Source organism: Pipra filicauda, unplaced genomic scaffold (assembly GCF_003945595.2).
Source record: "Pipra filicauda isolate LSUMZ 115617 unplaced genomic scaffold, ASM394559v2 scaffold65_size3143899_pilon, whole genome shotgun sequence".
NCBI classification, from domain to species: Eukaryota; Metazoa; Chordata; class Aves; order Passeriformes; family Pipridae; genus Pipra; species Pipra filicauda.
In genome coordinates, this window is record NW_024104820.1 from 1,629,012 (window position 1) to 1,650,702 (window position 21,691).

Genomic DNA, 21,691 nt, shown 5'->3' on the forward strand with positions numbered 1-21,691 from the left:
ACGCGTCAATGCCTGGTATAGTTGAGCGAGTTCTGTGTGCAAACTCATAAACAGAAAAGACTATAAAATGTGAGGATGGTGAGTGTTATTGCTAGCAGTCTGGTTATAAGCTCTGAAAAAGACTTTACAGAGATGAGGGATAAGATGAAGCATTTTGCCAGATGTAGAATAAATAGGTCACTATTCCCATAAAGATAATAATTTTCATTGCTTTATAACAGATCAAAGCTTGCAAATGCTACCTTCAAATTGTTTCCAGAAGGAACACAAACCTAAAGAACATTCCTTGTTTTGCATTATGCTCTAATGCCACACAGTGTGCTCCTAGTCACACTTGTGCACGTTAACATAGATCATGACTGCAAATACATACTGCAACAGTTTCTTCAGCTGTTAAACTAATAGTATTTCATCCAAGTGAAGTAGCAGAGTGGTTCCATCTAGAGGAGGAGTGTGTAAACACTACTCATTCCTGATGACTGGCTGTTTTTAAGTAAAGAATAGACATAAACCATTAACACAGCACACTCAGTATAAAGGTCCTGCCACCTGGTACCACAGCCCTACAAATAATCTGTTTCTTACAGTAGAGCATGCTTGGTTGAACTGAACAGAAATTACAATGTTATAAGCATCAAAACTATTAACATTTACAATCTAGATGGTTCAGGGCATATCTGCAGCCATGAATAATGTTAAAGTTGATGTGACTGGAAATGACATATAAAAGAGCTCTACAAGTGAAACTGCTCTCTGAGGTATAAATCAAACCGATGCTTCGTTCACTCACTAACCAACAGCTTACTTTTTACAGAACCATAGAATGGTCTGGGTTGGAAGGGACCTTAAAGATCATTCAGTTCCAAAGCCCCTGCCATAAGCAGGAACACCCTTCACTGGAACAAGTTGCTCAAATCCCCATCCAACCTTGTGTTGAACACTTCCAGGGATGGGGCAGCCCAAACTTCTCTAAGCAACCTGCTCTGGTGTCTCACCATTCATATAGTGAAGAATTTCTTTGTAACATCTGCCCTCTTTGAGTTTAAAACCATTCTTCCTTGTCCTATCACCACAGGCCAGTAGAAAAAGTCCCTGTCCGGCTTTCTTGCAGGCCCGCTTCAGGGACTGGAAGGTGCTGTAAGGTTTGCCCAGAGCCTACTCTTTTCCAGACTGAACAATCACAACTCCGCCAGCCTGTCTTCATAGGAGAGGTGTTCTATGCCTCTGATCATGTTCATGGCCCTCCTTTGGACTCACTCCAGCAAGTTCATGTCCTTCTTATGTTGGGAGCCCCAGAGCTGAATGCAGTGTTCCAGGTAGGGTCTCAGGAGAGCAGAGTAGAAGGGGAGAATCACCTCCGCCAACCTGCTGGCCACACTTCTTTTGATGCAGCTCAGGATACAGTTGAATTTCTGGACTGCAAGCACACATTGCCTAGTCATGTTGAGTTTCTCATCCACCAACACACCTAAGTCTTTCTCCTCGGGGCTATGGCTCTCAGTCCACTCAGAATACTCTCTGCCCAGCCTGTACCTGTGCTTGGGATTGCCCTGACCCAGATGCAAGACCTTGTACTTGGCCTTATTGCAATTCTTGAGGTTGGCAAAAGCGCACCTCTCAAGTAGGACAAAGTCCTTATGCATGGCATCTCTGCCCTCCAGTATGTCAACTGCACCACACAACTTGTTAACGTCAGCCAACTTGCTGATAAAGTGCACTTTATCCCACTGTCCATATTGCTGACAAAGATGTTAAACTGTCCCAACAACGACATTGAGCCATTGGCCACAACCCTTTGAGTGCGACCATCCAGCCAATTCCTTATTCACCGAGTGGTCCATCTGTCAGATCCATGCCTCCTCAGTTTAGAGACCAGGATGCTGCGCAGGGCAGTGTCAAATGCTTTGCAGAAGCCCAGGTAAATGATGGCAGTTTCTCTTCCCTCATGCACCAATGCTGTCGCCCAGATGTAGAAGGCCACCAAATCTGTCAGGCATGATTTTCCCTTAGTAAAGCCATGTTGACTGTTACCAATCACCTCCTTATTCTCCATATTCCATAGCATATGGGATTATGTTCCCCCTTTTCAAGTCAGTGAGAACTTCACTTGACTGCCATGACTTCTCACGTATGATGGACAGTGGCTTAGCCACTTCACGTGCCAGTTGCCTCAGATGCATTTCATCAGGTCCCATGGACTTGTGCACCTTCAGGTTCCTTAGATGGTCTCAAACATGATCTCCTACAGAAGGTAGTTCTACATTCTCAGTCTCTGCCTTTGCCTTCTGTGACTTGGGTGCTGTGGCTGAAGCATTTGTCAGTGAAGACTGAAGCAAAAAAGTTTTTGAGTACCTCAGTCTTCTCCATGTCCCAGGTACCCAGGTATCTTGTTTCTGTCTTCAGAGGTACTACATTTTTCTTTGTTTTCCTTTTATCACCAATATACCTATAGAAGCTTTTGTTGATGCCCTTGACATCTCTGGATAGATTTCATTCTGTCAGGGCTTTGCTCGGAAAATTTTTCAGTATTCTTTCAATGTTCCTGCTGGAGAGGGGAGTTTAATCACACCAGACCATTGCAAGACTTTTGCCATAAGAGATTCTGCTCAGTGAAGGACTTTTGCTATGTTCAGCACTTCACCGAATCTATCTTTTCCATTCAAATATAAAAGTATTCTTTTATTTTCTATCATTTCCCTGTCAGTAAGTTACTAATTTTGCCACTTTAGTATAAAGATAGTAGGAAAGACATTAAACATTGCAATCTTCCTTAGAGAATTCAGGAGAGTCAATTAGTATTGTAAGACAGCCAGTTAATTTATCATGACTTCACAGTCTCATAAAATTGTTATGGAATGCCAATTCATCAGAAAATGTATTAAAATTGCCAGGAGTACTTAAATTTTTCCTCTACCACTGAAGTCAGTAAGTACTGTACTCAAAGACGTTATATCCAAGAAGAGCAGAAGGAAAAAGTAAGTGCTGAAAAGGAAAACATACAGTCAGGAAAGAACAAAACAACCAAACCAATAAAAGCCTAAGAACAAAGGAGAAAAACATTTTTACCAACTAAGAATGACAAAGTTCACTGTGTATGAAGTGGGAGAAAAGGCAGAGGATAAAAAGACTGTGAGCTGAAAAGACATGAAATATGAAAACGGGTTACATTTTACTTGTAGCAATCTCAAACTAGTTTTAAGTGTTTAGTTTCAACAAATACTCTTCTTTTCAGGTTTCATACAAAATATTATATTTCTGCACACATCCTTGTGCAGCAGGATTCTCCTTCCATCAAAGAGTCGGAAAGGAAGTGCCCCAGGCCTCTTTCCATATGATTTGTTCACAGCCACAGGATGAATCACTGGTGGGTCTGGAGACAAAGGTTATAAGTCCTGATTCCCACTTATTAACTCCAATACCCTAATCATAGAGCGTACAGTGGTTTAAATGTATAACTTGTTGCAAATTTGCAACTTATTTTCAGTAATATACCAAAGGTTTCAGAAAACACAAAGCTTTTCTAAAAACACCTTATTTAAACAGAGCTTCAGAAAACTGTAATATTAAAATAATATGCATAAAATAAAGTCAAGGTGGGGGAGGAAGAGGAGTTTACAAGTGAAGAAGGTTGATTTCACCAGTTTGAGCTTTTCTTGCTAGTAACAATGCAAATAATGCCACCAATTTGATATATCCAAATTAGAAGGGAATAACAAAATAATGCCCCAGTTAAGCAATTAGTGAAATAGTGATAGGATTACCAGAAGAAATAGGAATTCAGCCTTAACAGATGAGAATAGAGGAAAGTCATTAAAATGGGGTTCTATAACTCTTTACTTCAGTATAACATTAAAATTGTGATATTACTCCTGTCTTGAAATTTTAGCTTTTTAAATATATTACTCAAATAGCTACATTATGTATAGAATAAAAAAGCAAAGCCAGTAGACCCTTACTGCAGATATTGCCTGCAATATTTTACCCACCAGTCATATTGTTATATATATTTTTTACTTCAAGATGCAAAATGAGCTATAAATGTTCCATTTAATTCTCCTAAATGTAAGATTTATTTTTTTTTCAAAAGAAGCCCCTTTTGCTAGTTAATTAAATTCAAAGGCTGTACCTAGGGAATGCAGCAAGAAGAAAGAATTTAAAGAAGGGAGACAAGAAAATGTATTTTCTTTAAACAGAGGTTTTGTAGTCCAAACTCTGTGCTATAACATAGAAAGCAATCATTTAAATGGAGCCACAGAGTCCAAAAGAGAAATTATGACTACTTAATTATGGGACAGGAAAAACAGTAGGAGCAAATGTGTGAATTTTCGTGTGAAAAGACCGGAGTTGTAATCTAAACAGTTTAGCTTCAGTACTACTCCCCAGCATAATGAATAACAAGTTGTTAGACAATTGTAGCAGAGTAAATGCAGGTAAAGGGAATTTATTTCTTTTCATTTCATCAGTGCAAAGTTTAGCAGTCCTAGTTTGACTGGTATTCAACAACTAACAGAGTCTTGCTTCAGATCACTTTCCCCTTAAATATTGCCACATCAGTTTATTCCACTTTATTCACTTACTATCTTCTTTCCACACTACCAAAGAGAAATATTAGAAAATTAGGGTATAGAAAAAAAATGCAAAAGAACTTCAAAAAAATATTTTAAATACAGAAAATATGCTCCAAATCCATAGATTATGTGTTGCTCCATAACAGTACTGAGGTACCCAATATTGAGGGCAGTCCAGTCACTAAAAAAGGTTAAAGGACTATTTTTCCTTTTCCAGCCAATTCCTTTAAGTTATAAATATAACAGGTTTATGCTAAAAGAACTGCTCTAAATCTCATCATCAGTAAACCACAACTTCTCTATACTTCCTTTCCTCCTTCTCAGCATGTGCTTTTCTGCCTACAATATACAAAGAGAATCACAGAGGTAAATCCTGATAACATCAGTTCATCCATGGCTGCCTTAGCCTGCAACTTTTACTTGTGAACAGCTCAAACTCCCACTAAAACTGATGACAGCAGCAATGGAAAAAAGAGGGATCGATGCCAGAGTAGGTTTAACAGCACAGGACTGTTAGGGATCATAGAAATAGCCCTTCAGGTGCAGTCCTAGGAAGGGAAAATACAAGGCTGAGACTAATGTCAACAGAAGGAAAAGAAATTTAGAAATGTGAAGCAAGAATTCCGCAGGTCAAAACCAGAGAAGCATGGTGGAGAAGAGTAAAAAAAGTAGCTATATCTGGAAAGAAACCAAAACTATAAATCAGCAATGAAGAAGAGAAAGGGAGGTAGAGAGCAAAAGGAACAAGGGAAAGGACAGCATCTGCTATGATAAAGAATGGTCTGGGGAGGAACATGATTAAGTGATAGATGGAAAAGATTACAGTCTCAAAAGGAACAGAAAAAAAAAAGCCCTAGTCCAAATCTAACACCACCAAAAAGAGAACATTTCCTCAGGAGGTCTGAAATATCCTCCAGACACAGGCACAAAAAGCCTACCGTCTGGATTCTGCTCACTGCTGCAGGCAGAAAGCTCTCCAATTACAGTCCCCACCGTTAGACAAGAAGCATCTTGAAACAAAAATGACACCAAGGACCTTAATTACGTTAAACTAAAATACACGGTACAAGCCATACCATAAATTTCACTACTTATATTTAAATAAAGTTTATATTGTTTTGAAATGCATTTTTAAAGAGTTTTACCCCCCTTTTTTTCATGGCAAATTACAGTAGTCCTTTGTTAAGGATGAGAGCCAGAGTAACGAATATTTGCCTTTCCGACGTCATCTCCAGGTTTTATCAAATTAGTTCTAAAGCTAAGGAAAATATTTAAAACATTGGCTCAATCTTATTCTGAATAGTCCATCCAGCTAAGCAAAAAAGTCATTTGATAATTCTAGAAAAAACCCAAACCAAAACAAAAAAGCACACAAAAATTCAAAAGGTCAACAACATGAGTTTTCAAACAAATTAATATTTTTCAAACAAATCACTATTATATACAATGTTGTGAAATCCAGACAACTAAAGATTTTAAGCTGTTATTAAAAGTACAATGGATTCCAGTTTATGGCTTACCTATCCAGATTAGCATTTGTTGGTCCTCCATGGCTACATCCATACCTACTCTTCTGTAAGAATGGCAATAAACAAGTACTCTGCAAACACACCTGCACCCTGAGAAGCCAGGAAGCTCTGCAGTACACTAACACACTCAAGGTGCTTAAATTTACCTGTCTGTGTGCTCTGGTAGATGACTTCCAGATGTGTATTTCGTTACTTCCATGTTCACTGACTTGTAGAGTCTTTCAAGAAACAATATGGACTCTCCTCCTTGATTTCACTTGCCATGGAAAAAAGTTCAGAACCAACTCCTATTATGTTGCCATAAAAACAATTTTTCCAGTTTGGTTGGAAAGTTGCATCATTGCAAATGAGATCACTCACAGCAGTAAGAGAAGGCAGCACATACAGTCAAGCAAAGAGGTTGACAGAATTGCTCTGTTCAGAAACGTTCAGACTCTGGAATTATCTTGGACTCTTGTGTTCAAACAGCCTTCATTTCCAGACACATCCAGGGAAAACAGCAGAGACCTGGAAACAGTGTAAGATTTCTGAGTGACCTCCATCAGACTACAACTTCTCTTGAAAGTTGGACCAACAGATGGATAGACTGGACTAAAGTTTGAAAGTGAAATAAACTGGTCAGTCTTCAGGCTCCAGTGCTTTTAGATGTTCTGTATCGTGCAGACAGGAAGAGTTGTGAGAACATTTCTGGCCAACATACAATTAATTTTAAACTCCACTTCCAGAAAGAGATGAGATTGTTCACTGGAAGGACTCCACACAGCTGGTCCTCAATACTACCCCAAATAGACCCTGTCTGACAAATGGCATGACCCCATCTCACACACATGACTAGTGGAATAAGGTGAAGAAGTTATTTGGACTTATCTCCAGCTTTGCCATGAAAATGTCCAATATGAGAATCATTATTTCTGGAACTGAGTATTAGTATGCAGTCATAATGTTCATATGGCACATCCTACCATTAGAAGCTGCAGATTATTCCACACCATATTAAACATATTGCATTAAATGACACTTCAGCCTCCCATCACCCTGATTACCCACCAACCCAGAGAAACTGCAGAACAGGACGAGAAAGAGTCAGGACTTAATGCAGGCATTACATGGTGCCATGATGAAGGAAGAGTTAATGAGAGAAAAGCCCGGAGAGAACTCCTGAGCCAAATTTCATTTTGTTACCATTGTGTGGTCTGCACATCACTCAACAGCCACAAAGCCTGGAGAGAAGGTAAAGATGGATACAACCCATCCAGGCCTTCAATTTTATCCCTGCACACAGCTGCAGGACTAATGTCTGTGCATGACAGTCTAACATGCAAGCGATCACAGAAAGGAGCAATGTATGAATACAACCATCTTCTTTACCAACAATGCTGCACCTCCAAAGAAACAATGTGAGCCTGTGTAACTAAGGGTAATGATCTATTCCTGACCCAAAAGATCATCAAAGGGATTGATTATGCCAAAGATCTGCACCTGGACCAGAATTTTTAGGACCTGGACCAGAATGAGCTGTTTTGGAAGCAAACAGTCAGTTAGATTTGGTCATATGTTTTTGGTTACATAAAGTACAGAATCTTAAACTCCCCAAAAAATGAAAAAACACCCCAAAGTTCTAAGGTGGATCATTCACCACTACAAATTCATAAGCAATTTCAGAACTGTACACTAATAACCCAGAATAAAAGTCTAATGTTTTTCCCCAGTGACTCAGACGTTAATAAAAAGGGTCATATCTTGGCTCACTTTAATTTCAGTGCTTTCGTCCCAAAAGAATCACGCAGTACAACCTCAATTAGCCTAATACCATGGGGAACGCCAAAAAAATTTAATAATAGTGGGTTTGGATAATCAAGGATTCAAACAACAGTGAGAATTTTTATTGTAATTAAGTTATTTAAGAACACGGTCGTCTTTCACGTAAGAGGGACCGGATCAAAACGATCAAGGGCAAACTTCATTTCACTTGTCCTAACTAAGACAGAGCAACCTTCTTTTTTATAAACATTTAGTGGGGTCTTCAGAATACCACAAGATCCATCAGCATGGCACAATACTATTTACACAAAAAGTATCACAAAATAAGGTACAAACCTTAATACTTTATAAAATATTCACTAAGCATCTTTTTCTCCATTGCCCGTAAACATCAAAAAAATGATGGTATTCATGGGGTTTAATCTGAGACTAAAGCTGAGTAGATGTCATGGTCATTCACAAATGAGTGTTCTGACACTTCCAGGTTGTGAAACAGGCAAATATTTTATTCTGTCTAGATAATATTATTCACAATGGCTGGTGCTACAATAACAAGGAGAAATGAAAGGTGATGCATCTCAAGAGGTCAGTATTTTCAAATGCCCTAAACTCCACTGGCTTGAGGGAGCTAACAATTAATAAATACATAAAATGTATTTGTATTTCAACTTCTACATAATAGTGGGAATAGCTATAATGTCAAATAAGTATCTGTATAAGCGATGTCCAAGTTTTGCTTTTATATTGAATTGATGGCTAAAAGTAACTATGCACTGTTTTTTACCTTGTTTATACAAAATGCTGTACTATTTTAGTTCTTACCTTCATCTTGTCTGATGCTCCATACTTCTGTCTGCTTCTTACAGAACAGTATCAACTATTGCACCAGTCAGAACAAAATACATCAAAAGTCAAATTAGCTGTACAAAACAACTATGACCACACTCACATTTACAATTGGTTATATCTCTGCAATATGTTATGAAGAGATGTGTTTTCTTTTTAATAATTTTATTCTCTTCATCAATCCCCTACACAAACTTTGACCTAGATTGCACCTATTTATGACCTTGCTTGTTCTGTGATCGATTTTTAAGCACTGCCTAAAAGACCTTTCTACGGCACAGAGTAACACACAGCATTTCTGACAACAGAATTATTTCTCCTGATGCCTTTGCTCTTTCCTTCTGCAACAAGCTACAAGCTGCTTGTTGCTAATACTCAGAAATTTCAATTTGCAGCTTAGCCTGATCATTGCAACCTCCTGCTTCTCATCATGTCTCTCTGACAACTGAACAGCAGAATAGAAACTGAGTGTTAAAACACAAATTAATTACTCCGGAGATTAGCATATCAGCTGAGTATAGTTCAGACATATTTCAACTAATAGTCAATCTTTTTCATTACTAATACTTGAGCTTTGGTGCTGGCCTTTCTTGTGGAATTTGTTGGAGACAGCCATTTTGCAAGACAGAGCAGTCATACCACACCAAAGTATTGAAGTACTCTGTTCTGGAAAGCAAATACACTGTGCAAACCAGCAGGCAATACTTCTGCCACTGTACTACTGCTCTTTTTCAAAATAACTACCTCATAAGATTATTTTTATGTTCCTCAGGGTCTTTCAAATAATTTTTGTGCCCAGACCCTAATTGCTTATAACTTTAATTTATTTTCATTTATCTTACACAGATAAATAGATGTCCTTTTCTAATGACTCCACTTACACAGAGCTACTAGCAAGAATAAATAAACAGCTTAGAAAAAGAAGTCAGAATGGTCAGAATTCCAGTCTTTTAACACTACAGGTTTATTTTAAAATAAGATATATTCTTGAGAATATGAACAAGTTAGAAGAAAATAGATGACAAGAGAATCATACCTGTGAAAAAGATCCTTGTGTCTTTGGGCTGTAAAAACTTACTTCACTTGTAGTTAGCACTCTGGTCAGTCACTCAGCTATACATTAAAATACCTGCCTCAGCCATGCCATACCATCTAATATACTAGGAGTTGAACATAGAAGTTAGCATCATTCTTACACAAATCAAAACTTACATAGGAAACCCGTACTCGCCGTCGGTGCACCAACCCACAGCACTGCATGAAGAGGACAGCAGACAACAATCAGGGTATGCTTTCACCAAGCTTCAGTCATTCCTGTCTCGTCTGAGACACTGTCCATCTCTCCTCACTTTTCAGTCCCAAGTGCAAGGGAACAGGTAATAAAACAGTCACCCTTCAGCTCCCAAGATGTTTTAAATTACGTCGGAGACAGACGAAACTTATTCTCTCTGAGTAAATCAATCTCTTCTGTTTCCGATGATTTAAAAAGGAAGGCAGAAAAAAAACCCCAACAACAAAAACCCAGAGGCACGTCTTTATTTCCTCAGCATCCAGTTATTACAAAGCAAATTCCGTATTCGTATGCATCCTTTACTACACGTGGCGTAAGGTTTGTATCAACCATTCTGAAGTTGGGAGAGACAGAGACATAACAGGATCTTTATATCTCAGACCACTGCAACCCTGGCTTTCCGAAGGTCTCTTGCTGCTGCTGCTGTCGCTGCTGCTGTTGTTATTGCTGCTGCTGCTGCTATTACAGCTTTCTTCCCAATGCACAAACCAGCAAGAGCATCCTTGCTTCAGTGTTACCTCTGGTCTTAGGCATATCTGATTTGTTAATTAACCCTTCCCAACAGCCTGAAAAAATGATGGAGTGACTTTAATTCACTCTGGATTCACAGGACTACAGAACCACCCTCCAAATAGGCAGATGCTTTGTCTGGCGATACGTGTTTCACATGAACTGTAGGCAGGACTGCTGAGTGGCCTTGCTACCTGACTTGCATCAGAGGCACAGTCTCCTCTGCTGATACTGTTTACAAAAAGAACTTGAGAGAACCTTAAAACTCAGAATACACACTTCAACCTTTTTTTTTTCTTTTTACCAAAAACACTGAGAGAACTAATTAAATACTTGGATAATTGAGACTTATAGATAATGATTTTGAAAAGACAAATATAATGAAAAATTATTACCCTTAAAGTAATAAGGGTACACTTCTGAAATCAGGTCAGATTAAATTAACCTGTTTATGATCACAGTTCATCACTTTTCTTCTGGGAGAGACTGAGTATTCCAATATTGAAAGGGCTTAATAGGTACATTATATCTCAAAATTAAGTCCTTCACTACTTTATAGCAGTGGTCTAAGAGTCGCAAATGTCTCCAGTATCGCATATCTATGGTCAGACAAATATATGAGGCACTTTTTTAACATTGAGGTGTACTTAACTCTTTCACTACCAGCATTTTGCTAAAAAGTAGAGTATGCAGTATGCTGAAAATATTTTTAGTACAATAACAGCTATTATTACTAAAATACTATTTAATATATTAATATTTGTTACATTGATTATAATAATTTTAACTATAATTATATCATAATATTATTAAAAGCTGCAATGAAAAAATTAGAGATTATACAAGACATCTTTATCTTGTTTTTATGTAAACTGTGTGATCATGACTAATGAAAAGGTTAAATCTTTTCAAAAAGGTAAAGAAAAAGAAGATGGTACTCCTCAGAGGCTGGCTTGGGTTCCAAGCTTGAAAGAGGGGACTCTAAAGAATGTAAGTTATCTGTGTGTGGGCAAAATGTTATCAGATAATCAAACCAGTTGAATGGTGAGAAGAGTTTTATTCCAGTGGAAGATAATGAGGTTCGGCCCATAGAAATCAGAAGTCCTCTGACTGTGACAAAATCATGCAACTAAGAGAGTTAACATTTACAGGCCCAAAGTGTGGCAACTCAAACTCACTTCATGCACCTAACTCCTGCCAATTTCTAGTATGCTTTTTTTTTCATGTGCAACATCCCTCTTAAAAAAATTAAAAGCAGTGGTGCTAAGCATCAATGTGTCTTTGGGGAATAAAATGCCTGTTTAGTCATTCAAATATCACTAGCTTGACTGGTTTGGGGTTTTGTTTGTGGTGGGAGTTTTTTGGTAGTTTTTATTCCACTCTGTCTAACAACTAGCAGCTCCTACAGACACCAATGGGTTGACTGGTCTTTCTAAGTCAAATGTAGTTTTGGTGTAAAGCCACAGCTGTTAGTGAAGATGTATTGCTGATAACTCATCCCAGCTGGATCTGCAGATCCTCTCAGCATCTTAAAAAAATATAATAAGACTAATAAAATTAAAAACAGGAAATTGTGGCTATAAGGACCTAATCTATACACCTAAATCTAAGTTATCTTTATTTTACCTCTTAACACACAGTCAGGTAGGTATTGATTTATTAGCAGAAGAACAGAAGTTGGTACTTCACGGTGACACATAAGGAAGTGTCCTTGTAACACTTTCACAGTCCAAAAGCAGCATACCAGATCAATAAACAATGCAGACCATTAATCTCACTAATCAGGACTGTTTAGAGTTACTCTAATAAAACCATTAATAATACCAATAATGACAACTAGCAGGAAGAAAAAAGCATTGTGAAGTCAGGACATAGTGAATATTACCATAAAAAAGTATCATTTTTTAAAACAGCTAATGATAGAATAATACATTAGATACAGCTAGACAGAATAATACAGCAGTTCCTTACATATATACATAACAATCAGTTCTCAATTCTCTCCTTATAATGACTACTTTTTACTCTTTTGGAAGATCCATACATAAACAGAAATATAAAAGCCATGCTTCAGCTATATGTTATACATTCAACTTCTTTAAAGATTTGTGAATTTTGTTTGGAAATCATCAATAATATTGGCTTCACGTAAGTGTTGCACTCTTAAGGCAAACAATATGAAAAGTATCAATTAATATTAGAAGTTTCAATTGCTTCTAAAGAAGATAAATGCATCTATGTTTTTAATTATTCCTGAAACTCGTCAAGAAGACCCATAGCAACCACGGCCATCTCTTAAAAAAACAGTAAAAGAACTCTTGCTCAAATTAGTCTACAACTACTCTCACAACCAAAGATTTCATAATTTAACCATAAAATCTTTCCTTTCAACAGAGACAGGAAAATTACTTCGATTTCTCTCTCCCTTCCTACTCCCAAATTACTAAAATACTTTGTCATGACCTACGTCAAACAATTACCAAAGTTTCTTTTTCATTGTGAGTCCCAATCGCTTTTTATGGAGGGATGAGGGAGGGATGACTATTTTGGAGATAGAAGGAACACAAATATGTCCAAGTCAAACTCCATTATAGTTGAAATCCAGTAAAATTTTATGTTCAGCAAATATGACTTTTCCATAGTTCCCATAGGACAATGCAGTGAATACAGAATCAGACCATGTACATTTTATGTTAAATTTTCTTCAGCACACACACTGTGCCGTGAAGTATCTTACCTTTTTTTTTTTTTTTTTGGTCTTCCACATTCTCATTACAAAATGTATGATGTCTAGCAGTCTTTATTGCATTTAGAGAAACAATGATGACTACTATATTAGCAAATTTTATCACTATCTTCCCTGTACTTTTTGGGTAAGCTTAGTCTTAAGGCAAACTGCAAGAGTCTAATGATTCTCAGCAAAATTGCAACCAAAACTCCCCTTACCATTGTCACTCTAATAAAAAAACTTCCATGCTGCCTTAAATTGAAGGTGTAACAAGGCATCTAACACAGGAATAACTAAAAATCTGAAAACCTCACTAAAAGACAGAAAACCACCAAGCCAGTGAAAGGTATTTTTTCCATGCTCTAACACTGGAAAAGAAAAATAAATATACGAATCTTGTTTTTCTTGTGATGTATTTTTGAAATGACCTTTTAGTTAGCCATTATCATTAAGACAATACCAAGGTTAATGTACTCAGTGATTGATTTTGTTTTTGCACACAGGGCAAAACAATAGCATCTTCAAAAAAGGAGCTTATCAGATACATAGAAAACATTCAGAACACTGGTAGAGACACTTGGGAAGCAGGAAGAAACATTGACACATATACCGACAGGTACAATAAATAAGGAGAAACTTCAGAAGTAATAGGTGAGGCTGATTTTCAAATATTTAGATGCAGCTTTTCCAATACTGAAACAGCACAGAAGAAAGGACAAAAGTTCCTATCTGAAATTAAATGAATGGGTTGGCATGAAAAATTGAATAGGAATGAACCTTTAGAAGGTAAATGAGGGATACAGTTATTTGTATTCTCCTTAAGTGCTTCATCTCACAGGTTATATAAACTGAAGAGTGGGAAAAGAAAAAGAGGCTGTCAGAGAATTGTTGTCGTTTACTTTGATTGGCTTCCTCAGCTAACCAGCACTCTCTGGGTAAAGCCTCTGCCATCTCACAGTCACCCAAAGCTCGTGGCCAGACCGTCCATAATCTGATCAAGTGACTGCCCAGAGCTAATGAGATGGATCTGAAGTGTTTAATGCCAGCAAGCTCAAGGAGCAGCTGCCTCAGCTACCTCAAACAGCATTGCATGCATTCCAAATGAGAGTAATGACAGAAAAAAACTATGCTGAATACTTTTTCTGGATGAAAAAAAAACCAAACCATAGAATAAAACCTCCCCTCAAAACACCTTATAAGAAGTCACAGAAAAAATGATTGCGCACGCTGTGCTACCTTCAGAATCCATTACAGATAACTTCTTTACTATTTCAGTTTATCCACGGAATCACAAAATGGTTGAAGTAGGAAGGCACTACTGGAGATCATGGGTCCAACACCCTGGTCAGAGCAGGTTCAGCAAGAACAGGTTGCTCAGGGTCATATCCAAGGGAGTTTCAAGTTATCTGCAAGGATGGAGGCTTCATAACCTCTCTGGGCAACCTGTTAAAAGTGTGAGACCACCCCCACAGAAAAAAAGCTTTATCTTATGTTTAATTGGAATTGCCTGTATTTTGTGGCTCTTGGCTGGTGTCACTCTAGAATGTCCATGTCTCTCTCATCCAAGGGAACCCAGAACTGGATGAAGCACTCCAGATGTGTCTCACAAGTGCTGAGCAGAGAAAGATCACCTCCTTGACTTGCTGGCAGTACTCTTCCTAATACAGCCTAGAAGGCTCTTGGGCTTTGCAGTAAGGACATGTTGCTGGCTTGTGTTCACTTGGAGTCCACCAGGATCCCATTGCCTTTTCTACAAAGCTGCTTTTAGATGATCAGCCCCAGTATATACTAGTGCACAGGGTTATTTTTTTCTGGGTGGAAAACTGTGCATTTCCCTTTGTTGAACTTCGTGAGGTTTCCATCAGACCTTTTCTTCAGCCTGTTGAGGTCCATCTGGAAGGCAGCACAATGCTCTGATGTATCACCCACTTCTCCCAGTTTTGTAGCACCTGCAAACTTGCTGAGAGTACTCTCCACTCAATCACCCAGACTATTAATGAAGAGGTTACTATATTGGCTCCAGGACCACCTCTGGGGCACAAAACTAGTGACTGGACTCCAGTATGGGCTGCACTTCACACTGCTAAACACAACCCTTTGAGTCTGGCAGTTTGGACAAGTCACTTCACCATCCATTTATTCAGTCCATCATTTTGCCTATGAGGATGTCCTGGGAAACAGCTTGGAAAACTTCACCAGAGGAAGGATAAACAGCATCCATTCTTGTACCCTTGTCTTCTAAGCCTCATTGTAAAAGACTGTCAAGCTGGTCAAGCCCGATTCGCCCTTTGTAAATGTATGCTGACTGGTCCCAGTCACCTATTTGTCCTTCATATGTTTAATAATGGTTTCCAAAAGGACTTGCTCCAGCGCTTTCACCAGGATCGAGGTAAAGGTTACCAGCCTATAGCTCTCTAGATTCTTCTTTTTCTTCTCAGCCTTCATGGAGACCGTGGTTATATTTGCTTTCTTCCAGTCCTTAAAAACCCTCCCAAATCATCATGACTCTTGGAAGATCATCAAAAGCTATTTTTCTGGGACATCAACTTTGTATTATGGATACTCAGTGTAAATCACTGTCCCTCAGAAAGGCCTCTCCCCCTAAAAATTTACACATACATTTGGGTTGCATCATAACTTCATTCTAAGTATGTGAATGGATTCCTAAATTTGCATCAGAATGTTTAATTTGCTTCTAATTGTAATCCTTCTAAAGCTTTTCAGGCTCACTTCTTAATAGTTTACCTGAGTCAGTGTTTATGAAATAATGTATTATTTTTAGCTAAAGGTTTTTGGCATATTGGTCAGTTGCTAAACAGACTAATTTATGCATCAACATTTAATGGGAAGCACTTCAGAGAAACTGATTTGAGATATTTTAAGCCACTCAGTTATCCACAAATAAAGCATTAAAGCATCCATGCAAAACTATATGAGGGGTCTATGGTGACAGAGAAATTATAACAAATACGTCTCAGACTTTTTGGCAGAATAAGTTGTTTCTGAATCCCTCAGTTTTCTGAATTGTACAGAAAGTGATGCAGTCCGCGCCCCTTAAAAATCAAAACCAAACCAAAAAACACATTCTGCTTATGAAGTTACAGGTAAAAAACCCATATGAGATTCTCAAAAGTCCAACTTTTACAAAGCATTTCCTATGTATTATGCAATAAATTACACACGCACACACACACACACACACAAAGTATGAAAACTCTGGCTCTTAAAAACTGCTGGAAATAACCTTAAGAATGTGACTTCTCTCAAGGAGTGTCATCTTTCTCCACATGACATTTTACTGATCATGTGCTGCACTTGATTCCTCACAAGGCTTTTAAAGAACCTACTTTTTTTGATGTCTAACTCTTCCACTGCTTGAAAGACCACAATATTCTTCAGTCAGATGCCTTTTTAGTGGTATCCCAAAAGAATAAGTCTACTGTATCATCCATACATGATCTCTGTTGTCCAGGAAAAAAATTAATGTAATATAAAAAATATGCAATACTAGCTCAAGAGTTCTGCATTCAGATTACATTTTTAAGTAACAGTTTGCTGATTTAATCATTGACAAGGAGCTTTTGCAAAGTATGGCTCCCACCTTTCTCTCTCCTACCAGAAATGAATGTTGTTGACTTTCTATTAATGTTATAAATGCTTCTTCTCTGCTCACCTTTCTCTGGAAAAAAATATTGGTGTTAAGGAGTCTTCATGTTCATTAAGATCTCTTCATGTTGGCTGCCTCTACCTCAGAGCTGTACTGCTCAATTTCTTAATTTTTTTTTTAATCTTATAAAGCTAATGAAGTTGCACTCAATTTTTTCTAAAGAGACTGGAAAGGAGCAAAATGCTTTTAACCTGAAATATTTTGATTTTTTTATCTATCACTATGTTATTTTTGTTGGTTCAAATGTATTAATTAATCAGCAATATTTAGATCTTGCTTACAACTTCTATGCACACATAATTGGTGAGCAAAAATAGCTTAAATAATTTAAAAATTATCTTTAAGTAAAACAGTTCCTCATTGTTATAATAGCTGATCCTGAAAAGAAGCAATGTATGCAAACCCTACTTTGCCTATTAATCTAGAGAGGTAATCCAAACTGCAAATTTTTTCAAGCTCATTTTTTGATGTTTAAAGCTCTTCAAAGACAGATCATAAACAATTTGCCTTAAATTATCACTAACCTTGATTTATACGAATCTGCTAAGGTATCATCCAAGTTACAGCTGCAATTTTTCTCACACAGATTTACGTCAGAGAATTGCAACCAGCAAGTCATAGTTTAAACTTTCTAGGAGATCAGTTTCAAACAAGTAAAATAAAATCAAACAAATAAAATAAAATATTTCTTACAACACTAGACATGAAATTTTGGTATTTGCTGCCACTGGCAGTACCACAGACACTACTGGAGAAGAGAGGACGAATTCAAGGACAGCAGATACATAAACTGACACAAGTGTAAGTAGTGAGGGATATACCCTGTGAAAAAACAAGGAAAACGAGGGACCTCAAAGATCTGACAGGCTCTCTGCTACCCTCTTCAACTAGTATAATTTTTAACTACAGTTAGAGATCGACTACTGTGCTAGGGCCACTGCTCTGATGCAGGATATTTTATGTGATCTGCTATCCAAGATATCTAGTCTTCTTTAAAGGGAGTTCTGCTCACAGACACATGTTGTCTTCATGCCAGCTGAAGTTCTTTATGTCTGCAGTTCACTCTGCCTCTTGTTATCCAAAAACATCAACTGTATTTCAACTTCTTTCCTTGTGATCCTCTACTTGTATCCATCACCCTCTGTATTGGCAGCCTGCTTTTCAGGTTTTCCTGTCACACGGGTATTTGAACACACCATGTTTCTATGTGGTATCCTCCCTTCTTTCCTCCAATTTGTCTACAATCCTACTGTTTCCACCTGAGAACTCTAATGTTCAGATATGTTCTGCCATCAGTTCAGGTCATATCTTACATATACAGATGTTATCAGAAATTCATTAGCAATGCACTTTTGGCAGCTTCTACATCCAGTCATCTTTGTTTTCTCCTTCAATGTGAAGGTCATCTCTCACGCCATCTCAGACATTCTCAGCACCTCTCTCTAGTCCCCAGCTCAAAAATCAAGGACTTGTTTCTTTCTCATTAAAGACAGTCTGCACCACCCCCTCCTTTTTGTTCTGCTCTTATGCCTACTCATTCCTGTACTTTAGGAATGTATTAAACAAGTTCCAAAAGTTAAATAATTTGCTGCATTGAATTTGATAATATGACTGTTATGAAACATTAAGAAGATGTCCATGCTACTTCTTACTGTTAGTTTCAGTTTCTTATTGTAGTTTCTTATTCTCTCTTGGCCCTATTTTGACCAAGATGTATGATAACCTTTCCCATTCCTTTTTAGATGAGATTTCTTACGGGAACAAAGCTTTATGTAATTCTGTGATTCTTCCTTTCATCCAGCAGATGGTTCTCTCTGTCATCACATCATCAGTTTCTCCACCTGTTAATCAATTTAATTCATGTACTGGAAATTTCAAGGATACTTTGCTTCTGCAGGCTTGGTGACTACTAGAAGATGGATAAAATAAGAGATACCCAAACTCCTGATAATTACAAAATCATATGAAATTATAAACAAACATTACATGCTCTGCTACAATACTATATTGTGCCTATATGTGTGGGAAATCACCATATATATATAACTTTGGATCAGTCACATCACATGCTGTCACTTGCCTAGAAAGATTTATTATCATTGGGATATATGAAATAAAAAAAGGTATACAACAAAAGAGAATCAAGTTTCTGTAGCTCTACTGTTCAGAGAACAGCTATTTTTTTCCTTTGGAACTGAAAAGAGATTGAGAGAAGATAATTCATGTTTAAAAATCAACTTGCTGCAATGGCAGTTTTGACATTTTCAAAAATTAAATATCACTGTTAATTTCAAATGCCCATGTTATGGATAGAGATGCTTTTTTTTTTTCTTGATGAAAGAATTAACTTTCCCTCAATCTCTCTTTAAGCCACTTTTTCCTAAATTTAAACAAAGCATATGAGCAAGAAAAAAAAAATAAATGCTTCTAGATTGAAAAAAAAGAGAGAGGAAAAAAAAAGATTACATATCAATTGAGGAGCTGCCTTGCCTGTGGCTTGGTGTAGTTCAGAGAGAGGATGGCAGCTGGATCACTGCCCAGAGGTTTTAGGGGTCATTACTGCACCACACATTTCTTTGCTGTAGTTGTTCACAGTTCATGCCATTGCAGGATATGGAAGATTGAGGAAACAGCTGTTACAGTTTCTATTTTAACGGCAGTTCACAGAAAAATAGGCAGTACAATATACAAAATTACAACTTAGAGTCATATTAATTTCTATTTCTCTTGGATCTGGTTCTGCATCAGAACTAAGAAGAAGAGGAGAAAACAGTATTTATACAGTCTGTGGACTCAGCAGCCTGCCAAGGTGTCTATAAAGCATACTAGGAGCACAAGCACTGCAGCTGCAGGCTTCTCCTTTCTCTACATTGTAGGGATGATATCTGAGGAAGGATAATTTATCTTACATATGCTACAAGGATATTAAAGGAAAACCAATGTGTAGTACAAAAAGAAGCCTAAAATGACACCTTTTCATGAGAGATTTTAACAGGGATCATGTTTTTTCTTTTGATTCTATTATGAGAAGACTACTTTCTTTTAAAAACAGAAAATGAATGTACCAAACTCTCCTATACTTGCAGTCACTCCTTTACTAAGCTTTTAAACATTAGAAGATAAAGTGGTTATTTTCATAAGCATATTGTGTGTGGTTTCAGTCGCATCTGAAAATTATGCCAACTCAAAAATGATAGAATATTCGATGCGAAGAAAAAAAACCAGCAATACTGTGGTACATTACTTTTTGTTAAAAAAAAAAAATCAAGAAAATGAGCGGTTCTGTTTAATTACAGCCGCTAGATGGCAAAGTTGACCAAAGAACTGTTACTAGTAACTAAATATTTGAAACTTGACTATATCTCTCTATTTAAATATAAAAGGCTTATGTAAAAAATGCCACAGAAAATAAAAAAGTGTAAAGTGATAAAGTCAATAATCATAAATGTATTTTATGACATTATCTGTAAGTATTATTACACTGCTTCATCAATCTATTAAAATCCTTAAAATAAAAGAAGATAAAATAATTTTAGCAGATGTTCTTGAAGTCACATGGAGAAATTACTGCACTGGGCAGCAAGAAAAATACTGAATACAGATTTTAAGTTTAGAAAAGAATACCTATTAACACATACGCTATCTTCTGACTTGACAGCAGGCACAGTAATGCTATCTTTTGACTACATAAGACACAGTACTCCTTATGTTTCTTGACATAAAAGCTGCTTTTCTTCCTTTCAAATCAGAACAGTCAAACTCTCCATCTGGTTGCCTTTCAGAAAATACTTTAGAAAGACAGGCAGTCTTTTAACCTTTTCTTGTAGTACTTTACTCTCCTTAACCTGTTCTATCTAGTTCTTATTTTTTCTCTTTATTTTAGCACATCTGCTTGTTGATTCATGCTTTAAATTAAATTCCAAGCTGTCTATGCTTACACATCCCAATGTACTGGGTTCAGTGGTAGCTCCAATGCAGCTAATCATGACATGAAATGCACATTAGTTAATCCACAAATTCTCTGCAAATATACTGCAAAGCAAATCCCACCTGACTCATCTGTAACTTGTTAAAGAAAGGAGTTTGGAAGAAGAGCTTTTCTGTCCCACAGTCCCCATAGGGCTACTGAAGCATCACTTAGTAAAAATCTATTCACAGTATTAGTATGTCTCTCTACCAAAAACAAACCAAACCAACCAAACAAACAAACAAATAAAAAAAAACCACAAAAAACATTAATCAGGAGCATGAAGTGCCCAAAGAGTGCACAAAGGCAGGAGGATCCTGGCATGTTTTCTCATGTTTCATGGGAAATATCTGCTTAGCCCCAAGATAGAAGTATGGTAAACTGCAATGTCAAGGACTTTAGGCTTGACTGAACTACTTAACCAGTCAGCAAATTATAAACTTACTGTATTGAGTGTGTGTGCTAATGGTAAGCTCTTGTCATATTAAGCCCCTTACAAGCCACTGGGGCTACAGCATCACACTGTCAAGGGAGGGAGACAAGAGAGAAAAAGGAGTGTGAGCATCAAAGGGGAGACAACCACTGCAGATAGGAACTGCTCAACAGTTTTGATTGTATTCTTTACAGTAAAATGGGACAAGCTACTGCTGAGGATCAACACTATTTAGTTTGCATTTTCTATTAAGTGACACTCATTAAAAAAAATCCCACTCAGAACGAGGAGGAAAGAACACAGAAGAAATCAGCCCAAGAACGAGTCATTCCAAAGCAATGAGCACTGCCCATTTGGAAAGTTACCAGCTACACGCAGTAGATGTGGAATG

At 37.4% G+C, this 21,691-nt stretch overlaps 1 protein-coding gene across 6 annotated transcripts in view; it reads right to left on the bottom strand.

Annotated features, from left to right (window-relative positions):
* The window catches only part of CACNB2 (calcium voltage-gated channel auxiliary subunit beta 2), a 250,893-nt gene that overhangs the window by 172,418 nt on the left and 56,784 nt on the right, over positions 1–21,691 (bottom strand). Inside the window, exon 1 of one of the 6 annotated variants that reach the window (XM_039388496.1) lies at positions 9,917–10,555. The exons of the other annotated variants lie outside the window; for them this stretch is intronic. Coding sequence (XP_039244430.1) covers positions 9,917–9,964 — 48 coding nt within the window. The 5' untranslated portion in view covers positions 9,965–10,555. Of the gene's footprint in view, positions 1–9,916; positions 10,556–21,691 lie in introns of those variants that run through there. 6 annotated transcript variants of the gene reach the window in all.